The sequence below is a fragment of the Ambystoma mexicanum genome, chromosome 3p (assembly GCF_040938575.1).
Source record: "Ambystoma mexicanum isolate Mex_15411 chromosome 3p, UKY_AmexF1_1, whole genome shotgun sequence".
In the NCBI taxonomy this organism is placed as follows: Eukaryota; Metazoa; Chordata; class Amphibia; order Caudata; family Ambystomatidae; genus Ambystoma; species Ambystoma mexicanum.
In genome coordinates, this window is record NC_090925.1 from 1,223,461,196 (window position 1) to 1,223,481,564 (window position 20,369).

General features: G+C 46.8%; 1 protein-coding gene across 3 annotated transcripts in view; it reads left to right on the plus strand.

Annotated features, from left to right (window-relative positions):
* Nucleotides 1–20,369, plus strand: part of STING1 (stimulator of interferon response cGAMP interactor 1) — a 417,814-nt gene that overhangs the window by 320,441 nt on the left and 77,004 nt on the right. For all 3 annotated transcript variants that reach the window (XM_069652678.1, XM_069652675.1, XM_069652676.1), the window contains exon 6: nt 16,754–16,946. In XM_069652678.1, coding sequence (XP_069508779.1) covers nt 16,754–16,946 — 193 coding nt within the window. The remainder of the gene's footprint in view (nt 1–16,753; nt 16,947–20,369) is intronic.

Below are 20,369 nucleotides of genomic sequence, written 5' to 3' on the forward strand. Positions count from 1 at the left end.
GGTGGTTGCGTCCTCCATGAGGCCGGAGGCCGTTTCGCTAGGAATTGAAGATATTTGGGTGAATGTAGTAGATATTTTTTTCTGTACCGCCATGATGGGGTTGGGATTAATACCACCATTTTTCCCCACACTCGGACTTTTACAGGTTTCTTTCTGGTTTTGTAATCGGGCGTATTTACTCCTCAGCACCCTGCCTGAAGGACTTTTTTGGTGAGGTTGGGTCTGGGGCTGGGGAGTCAAATTAGCTGTGGTGTGTGTCTTTTCACTATGTGAGTCTATCGCTCTAGGGAGCAAAGGCAAAGTTTTTGAGTTGGGTTGTAAAACCATGTCTCCTCACCTCCTCACCTCTGTAGACTGCTGTTGACTGCTCACACCTCAGCGAGCCAACTCCGCGTGCCGCTCCGCGTGGTTGCTGGGGGTTTTAACCTCTGATGCAGGCACTGCAGGCACTGTAGAAAGACTTCCAAACAGGAAAGCAAAGAGGCAGGGACTGCTGTTGACTGCTCGCACCTCAGCGAGCCAACTCTGCCAACTTCTAGTTATTAGTTTCCTGAGTGACATGCTTTGTGTACTAGCAGGACAGCCAGAAGCAGGTGTGGCAATCCCTTAGGTCGTGTCTGCGCATGAAGGTCAAACTATTTCCACTCTTGATAGGTGTTGGTTTAACTTTCTGTCTATTAAGCATTGGAGAGCCAGTTTTTTTTTTACTGTACCTGAATTTCAGGTCCTTCTTTATGGTGCAGCTTTCCCTTTGTAGCACGTTCCAGTGCTCGGCCACCATAATGGAAAAGGTAAAGCCTCCATGTTTCTTCCTGAAAAATCTTCCGGTTTCCAATAGTATGCTGTTTCTCGATCTTAGGTCGCTGGTTGGTTGGTAGAGTGCGATTTGTATTTTGGAGGAATTATACTTCTTGACCTTCAAGTGCTTGGAGGTGATGCTGAAGGCCTTAAACTGTATCCTTTTTTTGATTGGTAGCCTGTGGAGTGATTTGAGAGCCAGTGTTATGTGTTCCCTCCTGTTGAGTCTGAGTAGTCGTCTAGCTGTTGTGTTTTGGATCCGTTGAAGCTTTTTTGTGAGGTAGTCCAGCCTACCTTGGTAAATGCTGTTTGCTTAGTCAATTCTTGAAAGAATCAGGGAGTTGACGGCCAGCACTGTGTGTGAAGGAGGTTTAAGGGTGCAGAGGTAAGGCTCGGACACAACAGTAAAAACAAAGAGGTGATGGCTGGAAGGTTTAGAATGAATCTTAACCACTGGCATTGCTCTGGGCACCCTCCAGGCCATCGTTCTTCGCCTGCCAAGCCATTACAGAAGGGGAAAACCTTCCAGCCATCACCTCTTTATTTTTGCTGTGTCACCCCGAGTGGGACGGGTATGCCCAGACGTGGGTCCCGTGCCTGCTGGGCCTAGAGACCCAAGCTACTCCTCACTGATGAGGCCCAACAAGGCCGAAACATGTTTGGGGATGCTTGTGGTCTCGTGCAGAAGGGATGTGATCTAGCAGTTCGGGCTGGACTGCCCCTTTTGGGGTGGGGCTAAGCCTGATTTGCATATGGTCTTTCCCCTTCTGTAATGGCTTGGCAGGCGATGAACGATGGTCTGGAGGGTTGCCCAGAGCAATGCCAGAGGTTAAGATTCATTCTAAACCTTCCAGCCATCACCTCTTTGTTTTTGCTATGTCACCCCGAGTGGGACGGGTATGCCCAGATGTGGGTCCCGTGCCTGCTGGGCCTAGAGACCCAAGCTACTCCTTACTGATGAGGCCCAACAAGACCGAAACATGTTTGGGGATGCTTGTGGTCTCGTGCAGAAGGGATGTGACCTAGCAGTTCGGGCTGGACTGCCCCCTTTTGGGGTGGGGCTAAGCCTGATTTGCATATGGTCTTTCCCCTTCTGTAATGGCTTGGCAGGCGAAGAACGATGGTCTGAAGGGGTGCCCAGAGCAATGCCAGAGGTTAAGATTCATTCTAAACCTTCCAGCCATCACCTCTTTGTTTTTGCTCGGACACAACAGTGGCATGTTTTTTGGGTATACACTTTTTAAAATTAAAAATCCCTCTCTATCCCTAATGCTAAGAAGGGTTCCCCTACCTCAAAGAAAACTAGTGACATTGTCAGGAAGTCCAAAACTAAAAAGTCTGTCACTCTCAAACCTACCTCTATCCCTAACACTAAAAATCTGAAGTAACTGTGCAAGGATGATCTCTTCTCAAAGGAAAAAGTCTTTGTATTTTCAACCAACAGAAAAGTTCCAGTCTCTTTGGTAATAAAAAAGTGATGCAAAATAATGTATTAATAAATGCAAGATTCCAATGCTAGGGTTGTGCTTCTTTCACGTAGATTTCTTCTCATCTTATACTCATTCCTTTGGGGCTTCTGAGCCCCCTTTTCTATTAGATAAAATGCCACTGGACAGTTCACAACGTAGTGCGTCTTGGGTTTGTGTTTCTTTATCCTAGCATCTTGGTACAGTTTGCTATCAAGCGTAGGATTCCTTTTTGTTAGTTCCAGGGTTCTTTTATATTCTTGCTCTGAAACTCTCATGTGAGTGCGAGTTCCAGACTTGCACTACTTTACACGGCTTGGTTCACTCTCCCGCCAAGCTAGTGTTTCCTCATTGAATGCCTCTTTTTCTCTGACAGGGTCCCCGACCCTCCTTTCCTCATTTGGGAGCGGGTACCAGACTTGCACGGCTTCGTTGTATCGCCTTGGATCACGCTCCTGCCATGCATACAACTCATTCAGAGTTCCAGACCCTCTGCTTCCAAATTTTTATTCCTCCCATTGCTTCCCTGGACCTCCTTTACCTCCCAGGCAGCCTGCATACCCTTTTCCTTCCTTCATACAGGTTACAATGGTTCCTGGGAATCTGCATCCCTCTGCGAGGCTCCGGTAGCGTTCAGGATTCGAGCGGGGTCTCCAGCAGATCAGTAGCGCTCCGATGCTTCTCGGCAGCACGTTCCCTCTTTCACGCACTTCGTCAGGCCTGGGATGCCTAGAGGACTTGCTCGGCAGCACCCCGAGTAGCCCCTGCTGGCGTACCATGTTCAGGTTCTCTCATTCCTCCCAGTGCAGAATCCCTTGCGGCTCAAGTCTGCTGCAATCCTGCATGGCTCCCATTGTCTCCTCCTCAGAGGAACTCTCTCGTCTCAGTCCCAGCTGAGCTGCTTTGAAAGTCCTGCATGGGATAGTTGTACCAATCCATTGTGGTGAGAAGCTAGACTGCTCAGTCTGCTTCTCCAGAGTGATCCTCTGAATCCTGGTCATCATCTTCTTCACAGTACCGGTTCCCAAACTATATGTATAACAATTTGTACTTTATGGTCTCTCAGCCTTGAATGACATTACAACAAAATACATACATTTTATCTAGAGAGGGGGGGGCGGGGGTTTAGGGTTGAAGAAGGGATTGAGTATATTGACGTGGGCTGATATGGTGTTCTCGGATGATGGTCGTTCCCAATCCCATAGAGGAATTCCTCCGCCATGTGATCCTCACTCTGTACATCATCCCCAGGGGGACTTTTGTACTGTGGACGCACTGCGCTGGCCCCATAAGAAAGATCTTCTGCTAGTCGAGAAGGGACGACATCTTCAGATTCGTCACAGACACCATAATGAAGATGTTCAAAAATAACCTGCGAGAAAGGAGGCAAGCATTATCCTTTTCATTATTTATTTAATTTTAACTCGAGCAGCAAACATTGAAATACTTCAAACGGTGTGGCATCCACTGAACTACATTTCCCTTAGATCCAGGGAAAATGTAGTAGCCCATAGTTCAGAACTTGTGACACAAACTGTCCAATCACAATTCCCTCCATGTTAGATAACCTGCCTCTTCCTTCTCGGGTCCTCTTTCTTCAGCCTGAGAGCTCAATAACTCCTTCACCACTCAATGACCTGCATGTTAACTTCAACTGGACTGCTGTCTCAACCTCTTCTACCTCTAAACTGGCTTCCCTTCCATTCCTAAAAAGACATATTTCGTAATCCATGTTCCAGGGATGGAATAAATGATAGAACACAGTGCATGTAACCCTACTTTACACTTCATTGAAGTCACCATAGTCATTTTCAGGTTTCAACATAATCAGATGCACAAATCATATTGGAACGCTCTGTAGTATAACATTATAAAAACAAAGATTGAAACATGTTTATGCCATAACATCATTTAAGAATCAAGGGTGGAATAATGCTTGTCTCCATGTGTTCAATAGAATCAAGACTTTCCACAAAGTCATTTAGGAAAATCCCTATCGTATCTAATGACCGGAGGTGACCAGTATGCTTTTTTAAAGCTTACTCGCCACTAACAAAGATGGATATTCTATGGTTCAGCTATATTCATAATATCTTCTAGACACTCTCCCCCTTGAAAGGCCTGGCTGCCATTCCTCTTCTTGTTCAATGTGCCCCCCAAAAAATCATCTCCATGCTAGCTTGTGCTAGAATCCAACGCACCCAGCGTGTGAGAGTGGGTAATGTAACTGGCTTTTGCAGTACTCTCACCTCCATCCGCTATTGCCCCCTTGAGTGTGAAGGCCTATGAATAAGCCACAATGTCTCTGAGATCAAACAGTGCACTACGCACACCTTAGGATGATCAGGGAACTACAGGTAACTCCCTGTTCAGGTATTTATTTTTCATAAACCTTGAGATATGAAAATGTACACCATTGGGAGAGTTTGAACTGCACCCCAGACCTAGAGCGCGAGTGTCTGACAGAGCAGAATTGTCAGCTTACTTGGCAAAGCAATGCGAGGGAGGTATTTGTTCTCTGGTCAAGATTGAATCAGCTTTAAGACTACTTTAATATCCCATAAGAACTTATCTGGCAGGGGAGGAGGTACTCGCAATTTGATAGATTTGACCATGCGATAAATCAAGGGATGTTTTCCCACTGCAGTACCCTCCGAAGGGTTTGTGCCCTGCTGAAATTTCTGAAAGAATAAACATTGCTTGTAAGCTTTGAGGAAGCCAGAAAGTTTAATCCTTCCGCTATACGGCCTGAAATTGGAGGCATCTGTTTCCCCAGACACCAGCGACTCCATACTATCCAAGAAGCTGCATAGATTGTGGACCTAATGGAGCCCAGGTGTCTTTAATGACACTGTTTGCTTTGCCGAAAGGGCCCAACACCTTCCCAGCAAGCCCTAAAAATTGTGCAGGTTGTGAAAATCAGTGATCCCCCTGATATCAATGGATTTGCGTCCTTCTTGGTACTCAATAGAAGAATGGGAAAGCAGGAAAGAAGGATTGGAGAATCCATAGAAAGTTCTAGAAGAACAGAAAACCAAGCTTGCAAGGTTCAAAATGGGGCTATCAACACTCCCTCTGTCTGTTTGGGTTGTAGCTTTTGCAGTACCATAGCTATTTATTAGGACAAGCAAGGGAACACGTAGTTAGTTCCCGGCATCCAAAGTTGGAGAAACACATTTGAGACCACTGTCTCTGGATCACGCCTCCAGTTGAAAAACCTAGACAACTGTGTATTGAATCATGATGTGAATAGATCTGCATATAACAATGAACACGTGCCTCATCTTTATTTTTATTTTCATCATGAAGATTGCTGATGAATCCTTTTTGGATTCGAGATGCTTCATGATCGCCCTTTTCCTCGCTAGTCCGGCTACCTCTATAATCCATTATCTTGCCATCCTATTATGAGAATTGCATGGAAGCCAGCTTCGATGCCTGTAATGGCTTAGCAAAGAACTCAAGTAAACATTTGTGTCTGACTCACCCAAACATTGTCAGACAGCGCATTCTGCACATGCATGAATAGAGCTATCCTCACCCTCACAAGTGGCATTAGTGCTGTGCTTATCACACCCACCTGTAGACTGGTATGGTTGTCTTGCTGCTCTTTTCCAGCTGCAACCTTGTACTCCATGCCCCCTTTCTTGGAAGAATGCATCTGATTTTTGCTCCTTCCAGTATTGCAGGCACCTATGTTGGTCTTGGATCTGCGATCCAGGGCATAGTGGCTGAAAGGGCAGCCTCTACCTCTTCCATCCTTGAAGAAACGTTTTGTGGAGAAAATTCATTTAATTGAGGATTGTGCTTTCTCAAGTGCTGTGTACGTTCCTACAAACTTTGATAACTCCTTGGAGAAAGGGTCCCTGAAGAGTAACTCTTGCACTGCTGCCCCGTCTCTGAGGAAGCTAACTCATCACATTTAGGGTTAGGGTTAATTTTGATCAGAATGTTCTTTTCATCTTTCTGCCGATTTGGCAGAATAACCATTCTCAAGCATGGACACTGCACATTTAGTCCACCCTGCAAGCTCTTGTGGGTCAATGTGTGTTTCTGTGTCTATCGCTTTCTAAGTTAGATCTCTGATGCAAGTATCCCACCACATTGAGGAGCTAATCCTTGCATGCTTGTCATGCCCTGTTGATTCCATTTTTAGGGTCTTTGATGTTCTCAACCAGAATTGTGATCATTTCTGCATCTAGCTCTACAGTGCTGTATCTTTCCGCTCTATTTCAGGGTGTGGACATTTCACTATCAGTTGACCTTGCAGCTCTTTATCTAGTGCTGTGCGGAGTCTGTTTTTGAGGTATTCCGCCACTTGTGGTGACGTCAACTCCATGAGATTTGGGTGAACCAGCTCCTCTGGATTGAACATCTCTCCTGTTTCTTCCACCTCTGTGTAAGAACCATGAGGGTTTTCTCAATTGGGCAGTCTTTCAGGCTGGCAGACCCTTGCTCCGGCAGGACGAGTGCCTCTTCTGCGTCTGTACTATGGCTTGACGAGAGCCAGTCCTCTAAGTCTTGTCCTGTTTCTACTACCTCCGAATGGGAGGGTCTCAGATCGAGAGCTAAGTTCTTTCCTTTAATCTAGGCTTCCCTAAGTCTTCTGAACGTGCCAGAAAGATCTTATCAGAGAGTCTCTCTAAATCAGACCCAGGATGCTTGACTGACCATCCCTGATCTATTCCTGAACCCCCTGAGACGACAACTAGGTAGTAATTACCAGGTCCCAAAGAATCAGGATATTTGGGACTTTATCTCCCACAATGTATCAAGTTTAGAGCTCCAAAATGTGGAACGGATTCCAAAGGTCTTCCAGGTATTTAGAGAAAGATACACTCTAGGGAATCACTAGCACATTCAGAGAGACCCATTAGACAACAGGCGCAGATCAATGAAGGGAAAAGCCTAACTCATTCCTACCCACCCATACACCCCCACCCCCCCACCGCTTCCCCACTTCCTGGCAGCAGCTTTCTAAGGAGAATGCCTTTCCCTCTCCCATACAGCTGCAGCATTTAAATAGATACATTATTCCTTCCCCCTTCCCAAGGAAAAAAGGATTTTGGACAGGTGGGAAACTTACCAGAGGTTTTCCTGTCCCTGATGATGGCATTTCAAACACCTAAAACCTCCAAACGATTGTCCTTGCAGGTGAGCATGTTGAAACCAAGGGAGGAGCAGAGCTGCAAACCAACATCAGCTCCTGCAATGAAGAAGGGGTGATAGAAATCCCAAGTGGCAGCAAGCCTTCTAAAGACTTAATTTCCCTGGCTTGCACTAGGTTGTCCTCAGCAAGTGGGAGGATGGCGAGATCTTTAAAATGTAGGCTAATAATCACAGACAGTGGGCCTCATTACGAGTTTGGCAGTGCAGTAAAAACGTGGCAGTAATTTAGTTATTGCCACTTTTTTATGGAATTGCTGTTTTTAGCACACCGCCAAATGCTGTGTTTAGAGGAAAAGTGGAGGGTTCCCCTGTAGCAAAGTGTAAATCCTCCACTCTTCCCCCAAAAATCAGTGGATTTACTGCAGCGGAATTACCCATCACAGTAAATTAACTAAAATTGCCAAGGCAGTGCTATGGACTCCAGAAATGGAGACTTACACCAACTCACCACCACTCGTAATTCTGTAGTAAGCCAACAGGACTAAGTGGCAAAACTGTAAACAATGCTGGCAGTAATTTAGCCGATTTAGCAACAGATTACTGCCAAATTCGTTATGGACTGGGCGCTTAGGAGAGGCATCTGTTGAGGAAGCTGGAGAGCATCAGAGAAGGGGAGCCTCTTGAGATCAGAAGAGTGCTGTGCTCCAGTGAGATAGAGGTGTGCCTCTGGAATCTCAGAAGACAAGGGTGCTGCAGTGTGGGGGAAGAGAGCACCATGAGCCAAGGACAGTGGTGTTCGCCACACGAGTAAGAGGAGAGCCACTAAGGAGAGCCACTAAAACTCCAGAAGAGGGGAGTGCTCCAGAAGAGAGGTGTTCTCCAGTGAGGGGAAAGGGAGCCCCTGAAGACCAGAGGAAAGAGATACCCAGAGATGCTTGACCCTAGAGACGCTTGACCAGAGAGAGAAGAGAGTATGAGAGTGTAGTAAGAGAGAGAGAGAGAGAGAGAAAGACTTTGATCCCTGGAAAAGGGGATGTGTAACAGAAGTGGAGAGCCCCTTGAACACCAGAGGAGGGATGTGCTCCAGTGAAGGGGAGGAGAGCTACATGAGCCCAGAATGGGAGGAGGTGCAACAGAGGGGAGAGAGCTCTTGGTCCTGGAAGAGGAGAGTAAGTAATAGACAGAAGGAAAGCCTCAGTGAAGAGGGGGAAGGAGGTGGGGACTTTTGGAACACTTGCTAAATGGAGGGAGCCCAAATATCCCAAGAGAGGGGGAGAGGGCTTGTGTTCCACAAAAGAAGGGAAACAGAATGAGAGCTAGTACGAACTAAACAGGAGACCTTCTTGTCTGGAACCTCCTGTATGCCTCTTTAATTTGCTTACCTTTGAATGTACTCCGGAGTTTAATGACGTTTCCCAAAAACCTTTACATTACGTCCAACCTTCACCAATTTCCATGCAATAGTGTCATGATTTACTGTTACTTAATAAAATATTTTAATGATATTTCAGTATCAGTAGCTGTTCCCTCGGTCGTGTGACAGAGGAGTTGTGAGCGGTGCAGAAATTGTAAAAGTATTAATTCTGGGACACAACATGTGTGAGGCCTAAGGGGGTGGACCAAAGATAAGGGTCTAAAGTGGGGAGTAGTCCTGAATATGACTGTGATTGTAGCTTCACTTTTTCCCATCCTGCATGGAAGCCTACGATTCCCAGCATGTAAGAGCATGAAATATCTCATCTGGTTTTAGACTTACTATCGAGATTAAAATACAATAAAAAAGCACCACCTGCTGGTTCTCCTTCTTTTCACAGCTTGCAGCTTTATGCAACCTCCTCTGTCTAACCATTCACCATCCTCTCAGGGAACAATAGCCCCTCCCAAACACACCCACTTGTGCCTGTCTCTACAGCCATCATACATTAATCACACTTTAATGTGCTCAGCTCCAAAACAGTCCAACTTTAGCTGGGAACTTCTGAGCTCTGCAGTGCATGCCCAAGGCGGGGGACAGCTGAATGCTGTGCGTGCAGCGTGGGGGCTCCGGTATGACTTTTCAGTTCCCCCAATTTCCAATCCAAAGGAGCAAAGGTTTGCTGCTTCCCAAACCCAGGGAATCCTAGCACACTTTCAGCCCTGGCTGGGTGACACTTGTGGATAGATGTGAGCAAGCAGTGGAGGCAGGACTGTGAGACAGAGGAGTAGGTAGAGATAGAAAGAGAGAAAGCGAATGAGGCAGACAGGGGAGTGGGCAGCAACTGAGGGGCATAGATCAGGGGGCCGTAGCATGGATCTGCTTTGACTGTAGGCTCTGCACTATTATTTTCTGATCTGTTCTTTCCGTTTTGTTGCCACCTCCTCCCAGTGATCCACTGAATGTGTTTATGGTGGTGTTGGGGCCGGATGGCCCGTAAATAAGGAGAGGACACCAGCGGGGATGTGCGAACCATCTTTATTCAAATACAAGCTGTAACTGCCTAAACCCGGGCTTCTCGTCCCGTCCCACAAGTCACCTCCCCCAGTGATGTTTCCTTTACAGGGGGCTGCCTTAAAGCGGCAGACACCCCCAACAACACCCCCGGACAAATGTCCTTGCAACAACTTTAACTTTAATGTCTGACATGCTGTCAACATTCCTCCACTAACCTGGGAGGCTTCTTGATGCTCCTCTGGGGTCTTCCTCGCAGCTCCGGATGTGAGCCGCGTCACGTCTCTATCAGGATTTGGCTGACGTAGGACCTGTGGTCCGAGGGGGACCCATGCATCATCATGAGGGTCTATGTAGTCCGGGTCTGGATCGTCTGGTGGCAGCCTTTCTTTTGCTCCTCTCGTGACATGCTTGAAACGAGAACTATTCCGCGTCACTTCCTTTTCTCTATTTGCGGCGGTTATCATGGTTCCTTTTACAGCAACGACTTGTAGTGACTCAGGTGAGAATTGGGGGTCTGTCTTCTTGGTTATGACTTGTTGTAACCACACTTCATCTCCTATTTGAAATTCCTTTGTTTGTGCTTTCCTCCTTCTGTCGGTCTGTTCCCTTGCCTTTTCTTTTGTTTCTTCATCTCGTCTGATGACTTCCTGGTCTGCCTTGGCCCGCATTGTCAGATTATTGACAAGCCTGGTCCTGACTTGGTATTTCATCATAAGTTCTGCTGGCATTCTGTTGGTGGCCTCGTGGGGCGTATTGCGATAGTCTCTTAGCATTCTGCATAGCGCTTGATGCGGGTCAGTCCCTTCTATGCATGCCCTTTGTATGGTCTTTTTGATGGACGCCATGAACCTTTCTGCCATACCATTGGCTTGAGGCCATCTTGGTGTTACCCTTTGGTGTCGGAATCCCATGTGTTTTGCGAACACCCCAAATTCATGAACACTGAAAGGTGCTCCATCATCTGATTTTATCATATCCGGTATTCCCCACTCGCTGAAAACTTCATCAAACATGGCAGCGACATGAGCAAAAGCTGTGGACTTGACACGTTTGACTATAGGAAACCTGGAGTGTTCATCGATAAATAGCAGTAAGTAGTCTCCTTCCTCTGGTGGTCCATAGAAGTCAACTGCGACTCTTTCCCATGGGTGTTACGGAATTGTGGTCACTCTAAGTGGCACAGAGGGTTCTGGTTTTGCGGTGCACTGGCATGCCGTACAGTTCTTGACCCACCGGTCGACCATATCGTCCATGAAGGGGAACCAGATGTTGCACCTCAACTGTCTTTTCGTGTTCTCCGGTCCTCTGTGGCCTTCATGGGCCGTTTTGATGACCTCTGCCCTCAGCGTCGTTGGAATGACGATCTTGCAACCTCGTCGTAAAACGGACTTGTCCTGGACTGCCAGTTTGGAATGTACCCTGGCCAACCTCTCAATCTCATCTCTGCACGCTCCCGGGTGTCTTTGAACCGCTCTGTGGAAGTCTTTCCATTTGTTCTTTTCTGTCAAACTAATTGCCAGCGCCATGGATGGATCTGCTGCTGACACTGCTGCGATGGCATCAATGGAGATAGCAGGGGGTAGTGCGTTGGCAGTCAACTGGGTGTCTGGAGAGGTAGTCTGCGCGATTGTTCTCCCCTCCCGGTCGATGGATGATGTCAAAGTCGTACTCTTGTAGGCGGATACCCCACTGTTCAATCTTGGGGGGCATCTTTGTCAGTGGATTGCCAAAGAGCGATAGTAAGGCTTGATGATCAGTGATTAAGGTGATTTTTCTTCCGATGATGAAATTATGAAAATGTTCACATGCCCAGACAGCCGCTTAACTTTCTTTCTCCGCTTGGGAGTATGCAGATTCCGGGGGAGCTAGGGCTCTGCTGGCATATGCAACTACATGCCGCGGGTGAGTGTCTTGGCCACTGGTTTGGGCCAGGATGGCACCTAGACCCACCGGACTGGCGTCTACTACTATTTCAGTGTGCCACTCGGGGTCAAAATAGGCCAGTTTTCTGGCTTCCGCCAAGGAATGTTTGATGGTGTTGAAGGCCGATTGACACTCGTTGGTCCAGGCATATGTGACATATTTTTGTAATAGGTGTCGGAGGGGCTCGGTTATGGTTGCAAAATGTGGAATGTAGCAAGCACAATATCCAGCCATTCCAAGAAATAATCTGGCATCGGCAGTCTGAGTAGGTTTTCCTAGATGGAATATTGTCGACACTTTGTCAGGGTCTGGGGTCATTCCATCTGCTGAAAAAAATATGGCCAAAGAATTTCAGTTTTGCCTTGCTGAAACAACACTTTTCGATATTGATGGTTAGGCTGGCTTCTTGTATGGCCCTGCATGCGGCACGGAGAGCTTCATTGTGTTCGCTGCGCGACTTTCCGAAGACTAGGATGTCATCGCTATAGTTTAGAGTCCCTTTTATGGGTCGTATGACTTGTCGAATAGTTTCATGAAAAATTTCAGCGGCCGAGGAGATCCCGAAATTTAACCCCTTAGAGCGGAATAGTCCATCATGTGATGCAAACGTGGTGATCGGTTGGGACTCGGGGTGAAGCACAAGCTGGTGGTACCCTTGTTTGAGGTCCAACTTAGAAAAGAGTACAGCTTTGTTCAATTGTACAATCATGTTCTCGATTTTCAGGCCTGAGTGATGCTCTCGTTGTATGGCCATATTAGCTACCCGCATGTCCACGCACAGCCGTAGCTGGCCACCTTCTTTTGGGACAATTACAAGGGGGGGGAGACCCATGGTGTAGGACCAGTGACCGGTTCAATGATGTTGTCATGTAGCAGTTGGTTCAGTTCCTTTAAGACTGCCTCCTGTAGGTTGAAGCCAACCCCGCGCAGGTGTTGTCGGACTGGATGGATTTCCGGGTCTATGTGCAGTTTTATCAGTGGGCCCTTCATTCTGCCCAAACCTTGACACAGTTGTGGAAATTCTTTGACAATTTCCTCCTTTGTGACATGGGTTTCCAAGTTCATATTGCAGACTTGTCCCTGTCTTCCGATCAGAGGGTCCGACGACTCAATTACGTCACTGTCTTGGACTGGTATATTGATTAGTCCTAAGCATGATGTTGTTTTATAGCTTAGTAGACATCGCCCTTTTGTGGGGCTCCTAATGACATGAATGACGGGGTTGGCCGACTTGCCATCAAACGTGAGTCGTCTCCTGAAAGAGTCTACACTGTGCAGAGGGGCGACTGCTCCCCATTGATAAATCTTGGAGGATGTTGGGTTTAGAGTGGGTTTGTTGTGGAGTAATTGGAATTCTTTCTCACCCATTATGTTCAGCGTTGCTCCCGAGTCGATCAGGAAACAAAATCGTTTGTTGCAGATGTCTATTTGTATTCTGGGTGCCTCCTGTGCCTCCTCTTCGTCCATAATGAGATTTACAAACTCATCTTGGGCATAAAGATCATTGTGTTCACCTTCAAATTCAAAGTTCCCTTCTCCTTGCCACCCTGGCAGTGGGCTGTCATACTCATCACGCAGTTGCACGTTAGGTTCATGTGTCACATATTCTGGATTGTCATCTTCCGGGTATATTTCCTCCACCACTCGCACGTATCTTCTCAGCCCTTGCTGGTAGGGTGGCTGGTGAGCCAGATTCGGAAATGTTCTTTGGACAGTTCTGTACTGCGGGGCAGGACCCGTGCGTGGTGTGGGAAACGGTTTCCCTTCTCTGCACACGGATTGAAAGTGTCCTTCCCTGCCACAATTGCCACATTTTTGGGAAAGAGCAGGGCACGAGCCGGCATTTGGAAACGCCATCCCACACCTGTAACATTGTCTTTGCATGCGTGGGGTAAAAGTGTTGTTTCTGTCGTTGCCCTTGAGGTTGCCTGCATGGACTGCTGCAATGATGTCACTTTTGTCCTGTTTGTTGACTGCATTGCTCGTCATGTGTGTGGCTTGTTTCTCCACGCTCTCAAGTATTCTTGCCATTTCACTCCCTTCTTCAATGGTGACAGGTTTTTTTAGTAGTTGTTTCTGAAGTGCTGTTGACACACACCCTTCAATTACTCTGAGTCGAATAGCCTCATCCAGTGAGAATGCATCAAATTGGCAATGCGCACCTTTGACTCAGAGCCTCGTGATGAATTTGTCCACTGTTTCGTTGTTGCGTTGCGTGCACTGGTTGAAAACATCTTTCATAGTCCCTGTTGGTGGCAATGACCAGGCGTTTGTTCAAAGCAGTGATGAGGCTTGCAAAGTCAGTGATTTCTGCTGGTGGAATAGTTTTGATTAACGTCTTTATTTCGGTGCCCACCGTGTTGATAAACATGCTGCGTAGGCGTGGGGAGGTTTCTTGCCCTGCGCCATCTATGAAATTGTTGAAATCCTCGAGCCACTCCACCCACCTTGCTCCTTTGTCGCCTTGTGGGGTCATGGAGAAAGGGGGAGGCATGCGCCATGCTGTAGCAGTGGACCTCGTAACAGTTGGTGCTGGTTGAGAGCTGGAGGTAGCTTGGTCAGCCGACATGCTCATCTTTGGTCAGCTTGTCTCACGCCGCACTTAATGGCCCTGGCTTGCTAAAGCTGGTGCTACAGCCAGTGTAATCTGGATAGCGGGTGTGGTGCCAGTCCTATTTGCGCTCCTTAGGCAGGGCTTGTTGGTGGAACCACTTGCTGGCGGTCTGGTCACCGCACGCCTTCCTCTCGAGGGAATCTGGAGCTTGCCGTTAGTAGGAATCCTTCTCGTGGTTTCCTTGGGTCCCTCGGGAAGTACTGGGACAAGGAGGAGCAAGATCAGAGGAGGGCCCCGCGAGGGCATGTGCGTCGGTTTTAAGGGTGAGGTGCTAGTGTAGGCACTAACGAGGTTGCCTGTGTCTTTTATGGCAGGATCGCCCGTGTGCTTGCAGCCAATGGAATCAGGGCACAGCAGGGCAGTGCGAGTCCACGCGGCGGAGTCGCGCGTGATTGGAGGAGGAGGAGTCCGGGTGTGTCGTCGGCTGGAGGACCGTAGGCCAGTGGGATCACTGGCTTTTGTGCACGGACACACGCAGTGGGATCACCGGTGCGTATATGGAGGAGGAGGACCGCTGGAGGGATAAGTCTTGTCGCCAAATGTTGGGGCCGGATGGCCCGTAAATAAGGAGAGGACACCAGTGGGGATGTGTGAACCTGCTTTATTCAAATACAGGCCGTAACTGCCTAAACCCTGGGCTTCTCGTCCCGTCCCACACGTCACTTCCCCCAGTGACGTTTCCCTTACAGGGGGCTGCCTTAAAGCGGCAGACACCCACAACAGGCAGATGTGTGTGTTTGTGTGGAAGCGGTGCATGTTTATTCACCATGACCAGTGCCAGAGGTCATTGGACTCCTTTGTAAGAGTTACAGCTGATCAGATAATTTCCTAATTATCTGGTGCAAAGTCACCTCGTTCCAATAGGATGCCATGCCATTTCAGGTAATAAAATAAAGCGGGCAAAAAGAAGGTAACCCTGGTTACCATAGATATTGTCAATTATGCACTGATTAATTCCTGCAGACAACACTAAAATCTAAAGGAACATTGGTATCACTGAGTTCTGGAATGACAGACTGATTGAGCACCTGCCGACTACTAGGGAAATTGAAGACGGGTTTGGCCTGCCATCCGCTGCACCTCCACCTTGAATAAAACATGTCACAGTCTGGATATAGAGCTTGGTACAGGCACAGCCTTATTGATAACCTTGGGCGATATGTTTCAATGGCTTAAGATGGGTCTAGTTATCTTCACATTTGACCCTGAATTGTTCACCTTTCTCAAAACAAAAGCCAAAATGTTTCTTGTGGCAAGGCTGTGAACCATGGGTATGCGGCACAGTACTGCACTCCGAAGGTTTACATCTTTTCTTGGGAACAAGAAACGCTGGCTGGCTTTGGATGACACTTACCATGGTCTATGCAATCACGAGAAGGCATCATTCATGGAGCCTCTAACTCACAAATCTCAGAAGCTTTGAGTTGAGGCTGGACATGATGAGACCCACATGGCGGGAACCACATTTCCTCACCACTGCTTGCAACGCCCGGGTTTCTATCCAGCATCCAATCACTGGAGTCTGCCATGTTGCAGATGGTAGTTAGCTACAACATCCCATTTCCATCAATTCTGAGCCGTGGTAGTAATATCAGAAATCCTTAGCTAGTTCTGATCTGACTCAATCTGTCCCCTGGGGAAAGCCTCTATATCGCTCAATTTATAAGAAGACCTACATCCTGGCATAGGGCAGCTGTCATGTTGTGTAAATAAATCAGGACACCGACATCCTTGGCCCTGAGGGTGAGTACAATCAGAAACATCAAGATGCCCAAATGTTTTTTCTAATGTCATGCATACTACTAACAATTAATATGCTATAAGAAAATGGAAATTGTTGAACCCTTAGTCCACAGAACGAATGAATTGGTATGAAAGGTATGAGTGGTGTATGAAAAAGTCTACAAATGTATTGTTTTAAGATGTGGTTTTTAATCAAATATTAAAGTGATTTATACATTTATAATTATAACGGTTTCTGTTAAATAATTCGCTCTTCCGAGCAGTAGTTACTGTAGATTCATGAAACAGTACCTGAGCACCTGCATCTGTGTTGTCGAGAGACTTTTGAGAGAGGGGTAGTCACACTCCAAAAGAAGGACTTGCAAATTCCCAAATCCAACCTGCCCAAAGTAGGCTGGCAGGATGGGATGCTCATTGCTTCTCTGTCTTTCTCTTTATTGGTTCTGCTCCTTCAAAATCATTGAGATCCTAACTATGGGTTTATTCTGTGTCATGTAATGTAATCATACACTTTTCTGCAGTGTATTGCACTATGCAGTGCCAAGTGCCTGTAGCACATCTTATAAAGACTATACTGTTCATAGTTACTTAAATCTGCATTATTTTAAACCAACAAATACCGTTCGTTTCAGTCATGTGCTATATTTTCTCTTTTATTTATTTATTTAGCCATATTACTGTATTGTTGAATACGCCACTCCGCTGTTGACCTTACAAGAAATGTCCAATATAGCCAGTGCTGCATTCAGCAGGGAAGATCGCAGCATACAAGCAAAGCTGTTCTATCGCACCTTGAGGGACATTTTGGAAGGGAACCTTGAACCTGGATGCAGAAACATGTATAGGCTGATTCCTTATGAGGGTAAGTCCTTCAATACGATCTCCTTTTATCTCATTGCTGTCAGAGTTTGTTTACAATACCAAGTGTCCATAAGTGCATTTCCGGTGGAATCAGCATTGCCTGGATCAAGATAAAAGATTCTATAACATGTTAGACGACTTCAGACTCAGCAAGAGATCTACCCACCCTACTGCAGTACTCTGTTTAGATTCAGATTTCGATTTATTTCTAATAAAAGTATTTATCCATAAAATAATTCACATGTACAACACCCCAACCCAGGTACCATTCTCATATATTTTCCACGCCTCACAGTGCAAGTGAGGGTATTTTGGCGACAGGACTGCAAAAACCGACTTAGGATCACGTAAGAATCAAAAAAAGATTTAAAATACTCGGAATTAGCAGTGCCCACTCATCCAGGTTCTTCCATAAAATTCAAGATGTCTAACAATTCTAATACATGCTTTGCCCCTCCCCCTCAGCTCAGATCAGCCCCAGGTGTGCCTAAAGAAGCCAGCCAATGCCAGCCTTCTCTCATTGTCCCCTCACAGGTGCAGACACTCAGTGAAAGAGCTATCCGAGGGGGCGGAGTATAAAGACCAGCCTGTGCCACCTGTTAGATGTAGGGTGCAGGAGCTGCAGGCTCGTCTTCGATAAAGGTTGGAGGATGGAAGGCAGTAGAAGACCTAGAGGCTGCAGTTGCGGATGGGAATGGAGGGGTCATTACAGAGACTAGTGGTAGAGGAGGTGGTAACAGTTTAAGGAGTAGCGGGGAAGGAGAACTAGTGACATCGGGAATGGGGAGGGAAGGGTGCTGAAATCAGGAGTGGAGAAGGAGCTTTTTCAATCTGGAGTGGAGAGGAAGGAGGTTCTACCAAAGAGCGGCAACATTGCAGGACAGTAAGCAGAGCAAAGGGGTCATTGTCAAGCAGGTGGTAAGACTGTAAGCCAAAGGTTTAGAAAAGGAAGATTCAGGAAGCAAGGAAGAAAGACTCCTGTGAAGGAATGTGGATGGACATCAGAACCTGTGAGTGAGATAGAAGCTGTCGCAACTTCAGAGGACAGTGATAAAGAAGAAACAGGGAGGACTTGAAGAAGATGTAGGAGTAGGCAAGACTGCAGGAAAGAGAAAGGTCTAGAGTCTAGACAGCCAGAATACGTAGATTCCAGTTGGCAATGTCAGTCCCGGACAGGTCCAGCTACATGGAGGATGCATGAAGAGTACAATCAGGTTTCAGTCTTCTTCTTTGAGAGGCTCCCCATAGCTCTCTCTGTTCAAGATGACACAGCACCTGGCCGCTCACGAAATCTGATGACTGCGTTAGTCCAGGAATATGGGACCCCCGGAAAGTCTACAACAAGAATTGGATAAAGAAGATGATTCGGGAACGCCTGGGCGCTTGCTACACCTAGGAAGGGGAGGTGGCACAACTTCACTGGAACTTGAAAAACCTGTGCAACAGGAGGGTTCAGGAACTCTCTAAACCCACAAGGGCCAAGAAGCGGGTGGTGCTGCAACCTCACGGAAAGTTTGAGGACTGGGGCTTTGATGCCAGAGCCCAAAGGCAGGTCCTGGTCCCTGCCTTCCACAGAAAGGATGCATACACAGAACAAGACTATTATGATTGTGTGTTGATCCAGTTGCTTTTATTTTCACTGGGTAGCTCCGCAGTATCACCCATTGGATATACCCCTTTAATAAGACGTTGAATAAAACTGCATGGTCTTAGCATCCTACTTGGTCCCCCACTGGTGTGACATTACAAAGTAGACATCTCTTGGTTTGAAAATACTGTCAGTCTTTTTCGTCCCAGTTCTCATGTATAGTTTGGTGTTGGTACCCTGGAGACAGGCACCCATCCCTCTCTCCAGGAGGCCTTCTAAAGGTTTATACTTTTAATCCTTCTGATTTAGCAGGGATCTCCCATCGAAAGGACAGGCACACCCTCCTTCCCAGTCCTGTGGGGCTAGGCTTTAGGTGTGAATCGATGAGAGTTTGCAATGAATTTTTCAAATTCGTGTTTGGACAGAATGAAATGGCCATAGGCACTCTCAATCGGGCATCTCGCCACACTTGCAACTATGGCAGAAGCTCATCCTTGCCCTGCACCCCTCAATGGTGCAGAAAAGAAGCAGCATGCAGTAGCAAGAGATGAACAGGTACGTTTCATTTCAGGGTTCACACTTGCCAACAGTGGTGGCTAGTGAATTTCTTTATTGGTGGGGCGTAAATGTTTCTCACAAGTATGCAGGAGCGACAACAGCGAAGGAACCTGAACAAGCCAAGGTGGTTTTGGGGAGATTGCCCCCTCGAGAAATCTTTTCAAATAGTGGTTAAAATGATGCATTTGACAACACACACTCTGTGAAAAATAGGGTAAAAAGCCACACCGTTTGCAAAAGATTTAGTAACATAACCATAAAAAAAAATCCACTAGAAATAGATGCACGTGACCAACAGGGCACAGGAGCATTGTCATGATGCCTTTGCCCAGAATATATACCAGTATAAAACAATAATTCATGGTGGCTCTGCTCTTACATGTCAACTCCGGCTGCACCAATATATGCCAGTATTCTTATGGAAGAACATAGCCATGTTTGCTTTGCCCAGTAATGCTATAGTAAAAATGTCCATGTAGGTTCTGCCAATATATGGCAGTATCCTCATGTAAGAAAATGTACCTGTCGGTTTTGCCAGTAAAAAATGCCATCCCATAATAAGAAAACATGTCCAGACTGGCTACACTAATGTAGGCCAGCATAGGCATGTATGAACAATAATCGTGTTTGCTTTACCCGTGATGCCCAGAAAGAATGCCACGCCACAATAAGAAAATATATCCATATTGGCAGCCACTGCACATAATATAGCACCCCGTCCCCACACCCAAATCAGAGTCCTGGTTCCCCACGTGGCACATATGCATTCATACAGCATACGCTCGTTCACAATGAATAACATTCATACACTCACTGATTCACATGCACACCCATATACCATACACTCTCTCATTCACATGTGCATCCAAACAGCAAGCTCTCTCCTTCACACAGGCACTTAAGGACACAAATCCTAACGTGCACGCATATTTACCATAAACTAAACCCACCACATGTGCGACTGCACAGAGGCGGGATGCCAGCTCGCGCTCTCCTTAAGCCCATTAGATATTTCAGAATGGAAAAAGGCATCTTTGAGCAGCAATTCTCTGTGTAGTTAGCAGATGAATCTGTATTGAAGGGAAACGCTCACCACAGCCCATAAAGGTTAACATTATGCATTTTAGAATAAGCCCTCAATTGACCACTGTGTACATTTAAAGTGGTCATTGCGCGGGGCCCACACACAACCCAAACTGTTGACAGAACGCAGCACTAAAATCAGTGCTGATTAATAACCGTCAAGATGTTAAAGCATCAACTCTTCCTGAGACCAGC